The sequence below is a fragment of the Centrocercus urophasianus genome, unplaced genomic scaffold, assembly GCF_019232065.1.
Source record: "Centrocercus urophasianus isolate 14NV4802_14NV808 unplaced genomic scaffold, USGS_Curo_1.0 seq_11, whole genome shotgun sequence".
NCBI classification, from domain to species: Eukaryota; Metazoa; Chordata; class Aves; order Galliformes; family Phasianidae; genus Centrocercus; species Centrocercus urophasianus.
Window position 1 is genome coordinate 67,645,107 of NW_024884253.1, and position 15,138 is coordinate 67,660,244.

Genomic DNA, 15,138 nt, shown 5'->3' on the forward strand with positions numbered 1-15,138 from the left:
AAAGGTTCACAGGTTTATTGCAGCTTTTCTGATACCTACTGGTCCACGCTCTGCTCGTGGTCCCCAACTCTCATGCAAACTCTTGTTTCAAAATGCATTTTACTGGAAATGCAGTCATATGTATTTAATGGTAAGACACAGTTTTAGTGTACGGACTTTCCATGAAATTTTGCATAGTGACATTATCATGTCGTCAATCCAATCATTACACTAATTATTTCTCTTCTCCATAATGATCTACTAATGTTGAACCTCAAGATTTGTAAAATGATACTGAAAAATCTCTTGAAAGAATAGAAAGTGATGAAAATTTCCTGTACTCATTGGCTAGACATTAAAGCATATCAAGAAAGAACTACCTGTACCACTTAAAAGCTGCAGCCCAGCACAGATCCCCATTCAGATCCCCACCTGGCCTAGAGATCCACTGTGTTTTCATTCTTCCTACTCCAGACATTCCTGTACATTTGACACCACCATGAAAGAGCAACTCAGCTCTGCTTTTTCCATGTATATCGCTAGCAGTAATCATCAGTTTCCCAATCAGACAGCCTATTTTCATGAGCTACTTTTGCAGGGTTCTCTAAGGATCACTAAGTATGAGATTGATGTGACAGATGCTGGTGCTAACATGAAGGCACAAAAAGGGAAGAATATTGTCCTGGATGAAGTCTGCTCAGATTGCACTTTTGCTTGCTTTTCTGTACAAGAACTTTGCAGAATGGTCACGCTGAATAAATAACAGAAAACACAAATTCCAGTAGGAAAAGGGTCTCACAACCTGAATTTCCATGGCAGTACGTTAACATCATACTCAGCAATTATAGTATCTATGAACATTCACATAGTAATTACAGTATTCAACAGGCATTTTAAAGCAGTGTCTATACCACAGACAGGTGAGATAAAGGATACTCAACATTCTTTAATTAACACAAACATCTGCTTCTCCAATCCCATGGTATCAGGAAACCTGGTTCTCAGTCTGCAGAAGATCACACTTCTACAGCAACACTCCATCACTGGAGTGACATCACCGTCACTCATCACAGTGAAGCACCTCTGATAATACCACAAGTCTGCATGACCACTACAGCACCTCTAGCACTTAACCACTGCAGCAGGAAGGTAGCAGAGCAGCATTACCCAAAACCCTCTGCATATTCAGCCATCAGTTATTCAAAACAAACTACAAACTACATGAGACACCTGAGGAGTTACAAAACTTCAGCTATGTCACACGAATGTCAGCATAACAAATGCTGGCCAGCACTAGGAACCTGGGGAACTTCTGACCCCAGATAGATACAAACACATCCATTTCTCCAAAACCTTTTCAAACTTTTCCTACAACTTTACTAGAAAAAAAAAAAACTTATTGGAGCGGCAATTACATATCTCCTAAATTAAAAGGGGGAAAAAAAAAACACTCAACCCTACTGAATCCTACAATTTAGGAAACACAGTTAATCTACAGAAGAACCAGGTCCAAATCCATGCTGTGAATCAGATGACAAAAGCAGATACAAGACAGTCTCTTACACTTAAAGGCAGTATGCTAGCTGTTAGACTATTAACTCAGTTTTACCTTCCAGCTTTCACTCGCCTCTTTGAGATCATCCACTTCACAGAGACAATTAAAAATATTTCTCAAAGATATGACAAACTACCTCTGAATGAAATAGAAAAATAGTTAAGCTCTTCTAGTATTCTAATCCACTATATATTTTTTCAGGTGTATACGATTTTATCTCAGAGCCATGGGCATGTATAGGAATAAGACTGCCTTCCAATTAAGTTCTCTTATTTTACTTTTTCTTTTTTTTAAAAAGTAACATACATTTTTAAAGTAACATTTTGCTTTTGGTTTGTGGCCCCCAAATAAATTCCTCTTTAGATAGTTTTAATGCTTCTGAGAGTGAAGTTGTATAAGCCTGCTACATCCCAACCTGCAGAAGAAGAGTAGGTAATCTTACAAGCTGTGCTAAGGAAATACACTATACAAGAAAACCTGTGTTTTTCCTATAGGAGGAGCAATTTGGGAATCACTTGGTTCAGATGATCTTTGTTTCATTTTTCCCTCTCCTACTCTCAGTAGCAAAGGTGTTTTTATTTGAAGCACTCCATTTCACTGCCTGCCACAGCCTTCTATCATCTGAGAGGCCAGCTAGGGGTAACTGTATTGCGCTGTCTGTTCCCAGCTTAAAGGTACAACACACTGCTCTAGCCATGGGCTCAGGAATGGTAAATAACTTCAGACAGCTTCCAAGCTTTGCCCAGCTCTCAGCAGAGAGGTTTCAGCCAGGAAGCTTGAATGACTGCATCCAGCCATTTGCAGATCTTTGTAGAGACGTGCATCTGGAGAGTCTCAAACACCTGTGCTTTAAGAATTTTGGCTGAAAATTATGCATGTCAGCCCAGTAAACACAGCAGTAGCTGTTCTCCTGCACATAGTCTCCAGCATGCTCTAGCACTCCGTGAGAGCCTTCTCTGCCATGGCAGCAGGTATGTTGGCTGGCTTCTAGAAACGTCCTCACTTTGTGGCCATTTTGTGACCATATTTAAATGCCTCATTTAGTGCAATTCAGCCAGACCACAAATTCTTCTTGAAGAAACTACCAGTTTTAATCCTTTTTTCTTCTCAGATTTTATCATCCAAAGCTCTGTTTTCTAGCTTAGGCTGACTAGAGCTCTTGCATCTATTTTACGCTGATTTTCTGCACAAACCAGAAAATCTGTGCTTTTTTTTTTTTTTTTTTTTTTTTTTCTCTCTCAGAAAAGAAGTTACCTCCAGCTTTCTGGTGCTTTTCCCTCAGCTGGATATTTAGCAGCAGCAGGGAGCTTATGTGTGGCTGATTCTCTCAGCAAGGATGCCAAGATCCTTTCTGTTATTTTCTGCATTGCACATATACCTGCTGTTCTGGAAAAGTCTGGTAAAAATTGCATCTTCTTCACAGATAAAAACAAATATTGTATTCTTTACTTATCTCTTATGCTAAATTAGGAACCTTCCCTTGTACGATCAGCCTTACTTTACCTGTAAAATGCATTTGCTATAGCATGACCGTGATCTCAGGCTAAAAGATGCTTTTCTTTTCCAATACGCAAAGGTAATTAGCAGAGACTTTCCACAGCACCACACTCTCCACGAGCTTTGTACCTCACATCAGTAGTAAATTGCATTTACAGTGCCTCAGTCTGATTGGTTACACTCACAGTAATTCACGTTTTTTTTTCCTCCATTCCATCCTGCTCATTCTTCTCCAAAGCTTGCAAGTCAAAGAGAGAATTCACCCTTTAGATAGCAGTTTCTTGTCATGTTATACTTTATTTGATCAGGAATGTTAATAAATATTATTTCCGAAATATGGGGAAGTAATTGCTCATTTTTTCCTTATTCCTTCATGTTAACATGTACATTCATTAAATGCAATGATACCGTAACAACATATTTTATATGTAACTTTGTAGAAATAATTTCTCTTACTCCACCCCATCCCCTGCTTCTTGTTATACGTCTAGGCTGCAGATGGAACAGAAAAAAAAAAAAAAATAAAAAAAAATAAATCACTAAAACTGTAAATTTTAGTGAAATAATATTCTTTACATAGCATACTTGCTTTTTTTCAGAATAATTTGGTTATGATTTTTCATGCATCAGCTATAAAGTTTCAGCTTCCCTGCTCAGCCTTCCTAATGGATAGCTGGAGCATTACAAGAGTATATCAGCTGAATCTGACTTAAAGAGAAACATGACAGCAGTAGTTCCTTAAATGATGAATTTCTTTTAAAATAATGTTTACTAAAGTACATTAGAAACACCTACTCAGATGTTTTTACCTGATGTGTATAAGCATACCCTCGTGTGTAAATATATGGCAATACTGTCATGATGATGTCAGGAAGAAACAAGATGCATTTGAATCTATCTGACAACAAGCTTGTTTCAAGAAATAAGGAATATATTTAGCCGGATTTCAGAAGTTGCATATTACAAATATTATTTCAACTGTAAAATAGCCATACACATTAGCACGTGAAATTCTTATAGAAGACTTTGTGAATATAAATCATTTTACTTCATTTTCTTGTGCTGCGTAGCACAGTATTCTATTTTACAAGCAAAACTGCTGACAGTCGTGCAAGAAAAGGGCTGTAGAATCACACCTAGAGCAGTTTTCATAAATATACAATGACCTATTTTTGATCTTGTCTGAACTTATAGTGTCACTGTTTCTTCAGACCTGTCCTGACATATTATAAAAACTTCAGTACAAAAACCTAGCCTCATTAAAGTAAAAAAAAAAAAAAAAAAATGTAGTTGCAAAATGTTTTCTGTGCATTCAACAGTATAAAACACAAATACAAATACAGATACTTTCTTGATTTCTTTGCTTCTTGATTTGTTTTAATTTTGTTCAGTGGCCATGTATTTAGGGAAAACAGTATGCAAAATTCTGCTGTAATAACTAAAGCAGCCATGCATTTATGGGGCAGAAAGAACAGCACTGAAGAAAGCTTCCATTTCATCAGTGGAAATTACTGTGTGCAAGAGTCCGAGCATTCACGCAGACTAGTCACTACAGTTCCAATTTGCACAGTCTCTCCTCTCACAAGCTCCTGTTTTCAACTTATAGCAACAGGGTGGGAAGAAGTAAGGAACAGTTTGACCCTTCAACTGATCATTTCTTTGTAATGAGTACAAGGAGCGACAGAACTTTGCCCAGAACTCTCAAAACATCTAGGCAAAGGTCTAGAGCTTCTGGGCCTAAGACTATAATCCTTTCAAATGGGATTTCCAATGACAAATATCCTGAAAGCAATGGCACATACAAATACTGCACAGCTACTGCATTTTCCACTTCAGCTATCCTAAAGATGAATGCATTATCTAATTCATATTTAAGTATAATAAACAGAAACTAATGTAAAATGCAAGTACCAAACCGAGCATTTCATTCAAATCGTCAATTTTTAAAGCTCCAAAAGTAAAATAAATAAATTTATAAATATATATGTATAAACCTTGTGTTCAAAGTGATTCATTCAGGTTTCATTTAGAGACTAAGATTAAGAAACTGAATCACATTCCATAAAAAAAAAAGGTCAATACCACAAGAATTATTTATCTAATTAATATAAATATAACGGGTGTTCCTTCTGCACCAGTTACTGAACAATTCTACAATATCCACTATTTTCATAACATTACTTTGCCAAGGTATCCACATAAATATGGAATTCTGATATTTTTCTCAGGACTCTTATTTGCCTTTTAGCAAATATAAGTGAATCAGTCAATTAAAAAAATAAGCAAAGCAATACATAAGCAAGTTTGGAGTTGTCTATTTTTGGTTATTGCAAGCTTAGCTGTCCGCTGGGAAAAGTACTAATGGGTTTCAATCAAGAAAGTCATTTTCATAATTGAAAATATAGACAAACAGCAGGTATAAATATTAATCTCTAATCAAATTCCTTTATGATTAACTCATTTACCTTTGAATCATATTCTTGTCATTGCTTATTTCAAGCTAAATTTCCATAAACATCAAGATAGATGAACCAGCCCAAACACAGATTCTATGTTTTTCTACAGCTTTACAATAATCCTGTTTGATATTTTGTTCACTTGATTGACAAATCAATACCCCAACAGCCATCACATCACTGAATTATTTTATAGATCTGAGAAGAAAATAAATCATTTTTCAGGCACTAGAACAAATGTGAAAACCAGAAGAATTGGCTAGAGAAGCTGGTATTAAAATCATGTGAGGGAATAAAAGTAAAAAAGAAAAAAAAGCAGATGGATCTCAAGTGAGCCTATAACAAGGATAATTACTGAAAAGATCAGCCAATGTTCAATCCGCAATGAAGCCTTGCTTAAGAATGCTCATTAGTCGTCACACAATCTTTTAATTTCATACTGATATTTCACTTTAGAGAGCATGACAGAAAGAGTTTATTTTAAATTTTAGATGCAGTTCACTTACTGTGAAATCTTGCCACATATGGCAAACATATAAAATCCCTATTGTCATATTCCATACAGATGTCTAATTCAAAAATGGAGTGGCATTTGTGCTTCCTGTACTGTCAGCATTCTTCCCCAGCAGGGTTAGACAGCTGGAGATGCAGATGTTGATGGATCCTGTTCTTCAGTATACAGCTGCCCCCATGATCTGGCAGACAGCCTGAGCACCTGACCCCAAGGCTCTGAGTTCCTCTGGGGGGCAGATGAGCAGGAACACTGTCATGGGGCAGAACCCACTGACCAAGTGTAACTCCTAAATGCTCAGTGTACTGAGTTGTCTTCAAAAGGCAATAATCTTACAAAAAAAAAATAGAATAACAAATCACAGCTATGAGAAATAATGTAGTTGTGTATTATGTCAGTACATCGTTCAAACAAGGAGTATTTTCAGTGTGGCTGCCTTGAAATAAATCCAAAATAAGAACTGAACCAGTGATTTAATACAGAAATCTCATATATATTTCTAACCCCAGATACTTCAAAGCACATCTAACTTTACTAAATAAAATTATTAACATATTTTGACATGATTTATAGCTCACAGACTTGACAACAGAAGTATCATATTGTACCATCTGGAACGAGTAAAACAATATATGTCAAAAGAGATAAGAATACCTACTAAAACTGGGGAAGGGAAAAGGTAGTAGAAAAACCAGGACAGTCAAAATAAAGGCAACTTATTTCCCAAAAGACTGGAAAACTTATCAGAATAAAACTTGAAGCTACTTTAACTATTATTCTTAGTTGAGAACAGGAGTACCTCCTTATGCTTCATCTAAACAGCATCTCTGAAACATTTAGGAGCAACAATCCTCATCTTAAATTGAGCTCAACAGTGCTTACCAGGCAAGCACTGTCCCTCTGTGTCCTCAGTCATTTATGAGAGCACCCCTACAAGCTTCCTACACTTGCTCAGGCTTCTCTCCAACCACTGTTCTCCTTGTAAGATCCTCAAGACCTTTCCTTTCCCTTTGATTCTTTACATATTTCAGAATTCTGATGGTTTTTGTTTTGTTTTGTTTTTAATAAAAAAATAAAATCTAGCAAAGATCTAGTTTCATAAATCTAAAAAAAATACCAACACTACCCTAGGGACCAGGGGAACAGAACTTTTTGCCAGTTCTTTCCATAATTCAGCAGCTGGGTACATCCTTTAACAGCACTGTGGCAAAAGTTCCCTAGAGCTCAGTGCATCTTAAAGTTTTATCTCCCATGTCAAGTGGACTCAAGGCGACTGAGCCATTTTCTCTCAATCTCAGTTCAAGTGTTTTTAATTTCATAGGTCAACAAGCAGTGTCAGGGTACAATATGGACCACACAGTGTCCTCAGACGACATATTGATGTTACGCAAAGAGGTGTAAGCTGAAATCATTGCCAACACTTAAAATTACCCAATAGAATCTATGCCCATTACTCTGGTAGAATTGTTTAATCGACCTCTGCAGTACTGGAAAACGCAATCCTCTTTGTATCCCAGAAGACCTGTCTTTAAGCTTACTCCTAAGACATAGATGGCATACAAGTTGTGGCTGCACTCACATTAGTTATCATAGGTCAGGACAGACAATAAACATACATATCACTGCCTATAACCAAAACCTAATAATCATATTTTTAGATCCTGTATTACAGATAGAATGGGGACGTCTTTCAAAGCATATTCCAAATATTTTCTAAATTGTTAAACAGTGCAGCACCACTGAAGCCTTTGACCAGGAACTGCTTGTAGCCAACTCTCCACTCAGGCAAGACAACAACAGATTGAAGACAATCTGCTTTCATTCCCCATATTTTCTGCTTTCATTTTCTGTACAGTCAGTCATTTTTGCGTTTATTTAATACAGACATTACAGACATTGGAAAAGGCTACTTCTCAAGGAGAGCCTATGTTTCCCTACAGTAAGCGCTGACTTGTAGTGTGTGACTTGTCACACTGCTTTATTCCAGAATCAGCTGAAGCATGCCATGGTCTTATATACAGACTAGATATTTGGAAAGCAGAAGCTTGGTTTCCCTTCAAACATGATACTTCGTGATTACTCTGCTGCAGATGCATTAGTTTGCTCATGCTCAAGAAAAAACACAGGTACCAGCTTTTTAAAAAAAGGCATTTCCACAATTACTTCTGGGGTATGTAACAGTCTGGTTGCACACCACACATACCAGGAAAATTTAGCAGTCGATCACTCAAAAAGGGATAAATTATATCACTATAAAATCCTCATCAGCAATTTCTTGAATATCTGCAGTGAAACAAATGCACATACCTTTTGAAATCGTCTCTATTTCTCATGAGAACAAATGCACTTATATTTTATATCCAGGTGATTCAGGCTTCCCCTCTATCTCAGAAACAAAACAAGTGTTTGTTATCTAAAAAAAAACGAGGAAGTTTGCTCCAGTGGTAGTGAAAAATTTCAGTACCTATTTGTCTTTGCTGCAAAATCAGAAGAGAAAATTACAGTAAGCACACAAGATATGCTGGCTAATAAGCAAAGGTAGGAAACTGAAACCCTAAGCTTCTGCAGCTAGATGGATGTTTTCAGATTCATTTGCCTGGAAATAAACTTGTGCTTGTATTTTAATACTGATCCCAAACAATGATAGATACAGCAAATAAATGACAAAGCCTTTGCCTGGCTTTCTTCTTCATGCTCACATGCACAGATAAAGACAAGGCAGTTGCAAAGACCTGCCAATTTGCCAATATTTTGCCTCACTTGGACTCATTCTAAACTTGCATGACACGTTTCAGCTGTAGTGAAGGGCATATGAAATTACAAGTTCTGGAAACAAAAAACTCCATGCTACTTAGAAGCCAATTTTAAATGATTAACGGAGATGAGCAGAAGAGAAGTCATACATCAACTGTCTTCCTCACATGCACCCTGTATAGTTTTGTGGTGGGATCTGCAGAACATCACAAAGGAAAAAAAACACGACCAAATACATATGTAACTAGTCTAATGTAGGCAAAAATTCCCATGTATAGAAAGACTATTCACAATGAATATTGAAAGAGAACATGCCCAAATGCAACCAAAGACAGATTTAGAAAATTTGCCATCTTATGTGTTAACATGCAGGGGTATCTATGAACACTATTTTAGCAGCTTCCCCCCCCTAAAGGAAATGAAATACACATCATTCCATAAAGGAAATGAAATGCCTACTAGTAGCTCATTTCCCCACAGATACACTATTGAGAGAAGATAAGAATACATGCAATCTAACATATTTCATCTAGTTTGAGGAAACCCCTGTAAACTACAGAGGTCAGTGGGTTACAGATTGAACACGTGAAATTATGGCATTCATCTTTAGCTTCCAATAAAGTTGCAAGTTTAATCAGAAAAATACAGTTCTGTGTGTAGACAACAATACAAAATGAGAACACTAATGATACCACAGATAAAGAAATGCTCACCTCAGTCCCCTATGAAAAAGTTTTATGAATACTAGTTGTTTCTTTTGCTTTCAAGACCTCCAGGAATAATTTGCAGAAGTCTTACCAGCACCAAAAGTAATTCTAACCTATCTGCTATAGTTATCCATTTTTCATTCACATGACTCAGATGCACATACGAAAAGCCCAAGCATAAATAATGTTTTGGTGGATGATGCAAGCAATTGTTATTTTCTAATTGATACTACAACTGGCATAAATATTTTATCTTTTTATAAAAATATCATAGATTGTCTAAAAAATTAAAAAGTATTAAGTATTAAAAATTTTCATGTATATTTTCAACATATACAACAGTTCAACTCAGTATTCAGCCTACCATTCAGCCATTAATGACACATAAAGCTGAAATATCATTTATAGGAAGTATTTCAGATGTACTTGAAACATGCAAACACCAGTAAGCATCTCCTTTGTATTAGCCATTCTCCAAACCAACTCTTATTCCTGGCAATTTGTAAATCCCATCTTGCCTTTACTTACCTGAAAGTCTCATTAGCAGTTAATAAATAAATAAATAAAATCAGCTTTACGCTCTTATACTTAAAGTTAAATGAAAACCTCAAAAAAAAACTTCTTAGCTTGTATGAAGAATTTGGTGCTTTTGCAACAAACTGGGAACCAAAATTGCCTTTAAAAATGGACTTGGCGGTGTCTGTGTTTTCAAGAGAAAAATGTACAGACTCAACACGAGTATAAAATCTCAGGAGAGTTACATAACTACAGGAGCAAGTGGAAGGGGGTAATTTTCAAAGTGGTAACAGCCTCCACGGCTAGAAGATTAAAGTGAAAGGTGAGATGAAGTTCTTAATGTATTTACAGGACACATCCATATAAAGATGCCACAATTGTTATAAAAGATTATATAAGCCAGCTTGTATCAGCGTACATTTTTCCTTCATCCATAAAATAAACTGTACAGATGTATCAGCAAACTATTTGAGGATTAGGAAAGGAGGTGCAAAAATCTTTGAATTTATAATCACTCTTTTCCAAGATTAAAAAAAAACTTCAAAAACTACATTTGTTACAGTCATCTTCTACATATTGCCAAAGTCCCACTATTAATTCTGATACTGTCTAGATATCATAATTTAAAATTCTTTTTTTTCTTCCTGAGTTATTTACTGTAGGACTACTATTTTGACTTCTGATTTTTTATTTTAAGCAATATGTGAGAGTTCTCAGAAAATTCAGCTTTCACCTTAGGCAATGCTTTTAGGCAATTTTTTACTGTTACTTTTTAGGTGAGTGATAAAAAAAAAAAAAAACCTCAAATGAAAACTACATAGATTCAGGCTTTCAATAATAGAAGAAAGCCTACATGGCTACCATGCTGAACCGAGATGTATAAAATATTTGTCATTCTACAACTGTAGCCCAATGAGGGCTTCTTTCCTAATCCATAATCACCATTCACACATTGTTCTGACAGTCAGCTTTGAACAAATTGACTTCTAGGCTTCTCCAGCAAGAGCTTTAAAGGGCTTTCACTCTTTGTATTCTTCTTTATTCTCCCACACAGAGAAAATTGCTGAGACACATCAAATACCAGTTTGTTATAGACACTATCGTATTGAACTTGCTTACTCAAACAGGCTTTTTCTATAAAGTACAGAAAACAGAATCATGGCATGTTGGATGACATCTTTGATGCATCCACAATGGGCAGCAATGGCTCGTTATCTTGTGTTAGATACACATCCTGTCTGAGGCAATCTATTAACATTTTAACTCTCACTTTTACAAGGGATTAACTTTCACTAAAGAAATGAAAACAGAAACCTTTCAATGAATGAACTCTGTTCTGCATTTCTATTATGAGAATTTAAAATTCAAACATCTATTTTTCTTTTTAAAAATGTTATCTATCATTCATAAACTATTTCCCAGGTACCCAATTTAAAAAAAAAAAAAAAAAAAAAAAAAAAAAAAAAAAAAAGCATCTGTATATATTTGATACATATTGGCTTTTTTTTTTTTTTTCTCCCACAACTGTATAAACACAGATTCATTATTCTACTCCATTCACTTTTAGAAAGATTTCCCATTACACAGTTGTTTCTGATAAAAATGCAATGTCTGATAAAATTACAAAATAATATCTTACCTGAAAAAACTCTTTCAAGGATACATATAATGAAAATTGTAAAGATGACATACGTAGATGGACTTGAGTGGACTGTTCGACAAAGAACTGATTGTGAGATCGTACCCAGAGAGTGGTGGTCAACGGCTCATCATCCAGATTGGAGATCAGTGGTGAGTGGTGTCAGTACTGGAACTAATGCTTTTTAACATCTTCATCAGTAACATAGATGTGGGATCAAGTGCACCCTCAGCAAGTTTGCAGATGACACAAAGATGCGTGGTCTGGCCAACAAGCCCAAGGGATGGAATTCCATTCAGAGAGACAGACAGGCTTAAGCATTAGGCCTGAGAGAACATCATGAGGTTCAAGAAAGCCAAGTGCAAGGTATTGCACCTGGATTATGGGCAACCATGACTATCAGTACAAGCTGGGAGATTTAAAGAAAGAACACAGCCCTGTTAAAAATGACTGGGGGGTACTGGTGGATGGGAAGTTGGATATGAGCCAGCAATGTGCCCTCACAGCCCAGAAAGCCAATTATGACAAACTCCAGTGGCTACTTCAGCATAACAGATGAGGAAAACTTATAAAAAAATGAAGTGTATCAATGATCAAGATTAATTTATAAGCATTCCCTTTCTTTCCTGAAACACGCTATAGGAAAGATTAAACTGATGAATCAAGACGAAGCAAAGCAGAAATATAAACAAAATAAAGAGTTTCAGAAGTTTAATTGAAAACTGAAAAAAAAATGCAAATTGTAACAAAGATCCTCACTTTTTTGCTGGAAGTACCTGCTGCACATGAGGAACAGTCAGCAATTTTCCTCATCCTTCATACATACAGTAATGAGAATAAAGTTCAAGCAGTGTTTTAAAATAATTAAACAACAAGTGTACAGGTTACACTGTTTCCAGACCTTTCATATTTTTATTATTCTACACTGAAAATACTGTACAACTAGCACTTCGCCATGCACCTTTTCTTCCAGATGTGAAAATAACTAATTAGTCTGTGAAACATCTGCATGTTTTCAGAAAGGCTTCTTCATGCATCATAATCAAATAAGCAACATAAACAGAAAAATTAAAACCGTTTTTATGCATTAGACAACTTTGTGAAGAAAAAATGCTGCAAGAACAACTCTCTCAGTTCATAAAGTGTCAAAGCGTTCAATCATTCAGTGAACAACTGCTTACTAGCTATAAGATTTTAATGAACAAAACCACAGCATGCCTTACTTCTCCTGCAAAATTCCACCATTCTGTTACTCAAGGATTTCATATCCTTTTAACCATTTCTCATTGTTTCCCTACCTCTTTCAACCACAACAAAGTTTAAAGTTTAAAAGATTTGGAACTTCAAATGCTGCAGATTTTAGTCATTAACTTGGTAACATCCTCTAATCCTATAGCCATTCTGTACAGATGTAAAAGATTCAGGTTCCACTTTAAAACATTTATTTACTACGAGTGACTGAGAACACATATACCCTAAGGTTTCAGAAATTGAGGCTTACTTCTGTTCTTCTTTGGGCAAATCCTATGACACCTGTGGATGACAGCATTCACAAACTAGGATTCTGTACTTTTCTAGAGTATACGAAATGTTTGTAAACTTCTATGAATCATTTGGTAAATACAGTTTTGGATTTAGGTGAGTTTCAAGTTCATAGTTGATAAATTCTGGTGAATCCTGAACTTTCCTATGGAAGGTTATGCTTATTTTAACTAACAGAGCTTTCACACTTTCTAGTGTGAGACTTTCAGAGATTGCCTCTCTATCTTAGCTTTCTCCAAAAATACTATGGCTAGTTGTGGAATCACACTTGGAATTGTAGGACTTCCTACAATTAATCCCCACTGATGGTGGAAGTGGTAATCACGGTGCTGATCTGGAGGGAGGTACCTGAAGGGACTTACTTTTATTACTGCATGATCAATGACAACCTTCCTACTTTCCCTGGAGGACTGCAAGATGACCTAAATGTAATACACATTACTCCTGCTCTACTTGCATCAAAACAAAGGCTTCAGATATCTCTCAGCTCACTTAGAGCTGCCGTAACAGACACGTTTCCCAGCCTGGAAGAATCCGAGGAAATACATCTTCTGATATATTGTATGTAGGACAGCCCTAGAACACCTAAGAGGACCAAATGGAAAGCATAGGGGAAGAAAAGGAAGAGGTTTGTGAAGGACAAGTATGGAAGAGTCATAATGATAGAGTACAAAAACAGGAAGAAAATTTAGAAACATGGAATAGGGGTAGAAAATATGCTAGTAAGAAAAAATACTGGCATACTTTGTTTTTTAGAAATGTAATCCCAAACTGTTGTAGGAAAAGGCAAACCAATGATGTTACAGCATTAACAGGCTTCTGTACAGTCAGACGACAAAAACTTAGTAGTCCAGCAGAAAATCAACATCAGGGTTTCTGTCCTAGTATGAAATCACCATGGGGGTGATGTTTGAATAAGCAGTTACACGCTTCTGTAGAGTACAGATTTCTCCCACTGTAGTGACCTGAGTCTACTGATACTTACCCTAACAGAGGAAAGCTAGGTTAAACACTGAAAGAAAAAAACAACTAAGCCAAAGCAAGGAACACCACTCAGAAGATTGAGAGAAGATGAGATAGCAGATATGTGATAAATTCAGCGTGGAAGTTTCATAAAGAAATAAACTGATCAAGAATTATCACTTGGCTTTGACACCTAAGTGCCTCTTAAAAGCTTTTAGTTTCTAGTTCCAAGCTCCAACAAGTTTTAAACAGCAGATAGCTGCCTTTTATACAAAACTTGGATTCTATTATCTTTGTTCCCATTATATTACCTCATTGAAAATCTGCTGTTTAATTTACCTAATTTTTCTTCAGTAAGTATGAAAGAAGCTTTTAGTTTATCATTATTTAAAAAAAAAACATTTCATCCTTAATAATAATACATTCTGCAGACAGAACCTTTAACAAAGTCCACAATCCAAAGTTAGAATATTTTCCTAGGAGAAATAATCCTTTTTTCCAGTTTCCTTTTTTTTTTTTTTTTTTTTTTTTTTTTTAATAGATCCATGCTAACAAAAAATCCCAGCAGAAAGTAAAGCAACATCAGGTCTGTATGGCCTGGGACAAACACTAATCTAGAATTAAAATGGATTATATGATTTATATAATACAGCAAAGAGGACAAAAATAGCTGAATATTTGTCTGTGGCTAAAAGCTTATGAATATATCACAATTATCTGCTCTAAAACATTCGCCTAACCTAAATAAGACAAAGAAAACACTTAACATACCTGTATTAGTGAGAGATCCTCGAGTTGCAACCTGAAGAGGTAGTTTCTAGAGTTCAAAAATAAAAGAAAAAAATAGATAAACATTTCATTAAATTGTTGCTAGCATTTAAAAAAGGGTATAATTAATGAATATTAAAGAAAAAAATGAAAACATGACTGGGACTCAGGATTATTAAGTCTTTGATGGACTGTCATCTAAACACTGCGCTTTGGCTAAAGATTTATGGCAATTTCCATAACTGATTTTC

The 15,138-nt window shown here is 35.8% G+C and overlaps 1 protein-coding gene across 7 annotated transcripts in view; it reads right to left on the reverse strand.

The window, feature by feature from the left end:
* Positions 1–15,138, reverse strand: part of SEMA5A (semaphorin 5A) — a 315,938-nt gene that overhangs the window by 171,724 nt on the left and 129,076 nt on the right. For all 7 annotated transcript variants that reach the window (XM_042809111.1, XM_042809115.1, XM_042809110.1 and 4 more), the window contains one exon: positions 14,891–14,936. In XM_042809111.1, coding sequence (XP_042665045.1) covers positions 14,891–14,936 — 46 coding nt within the window. The remainder of the gene's footprint in view (positions 1–14,890; positions 14,937–15,138) is intronic.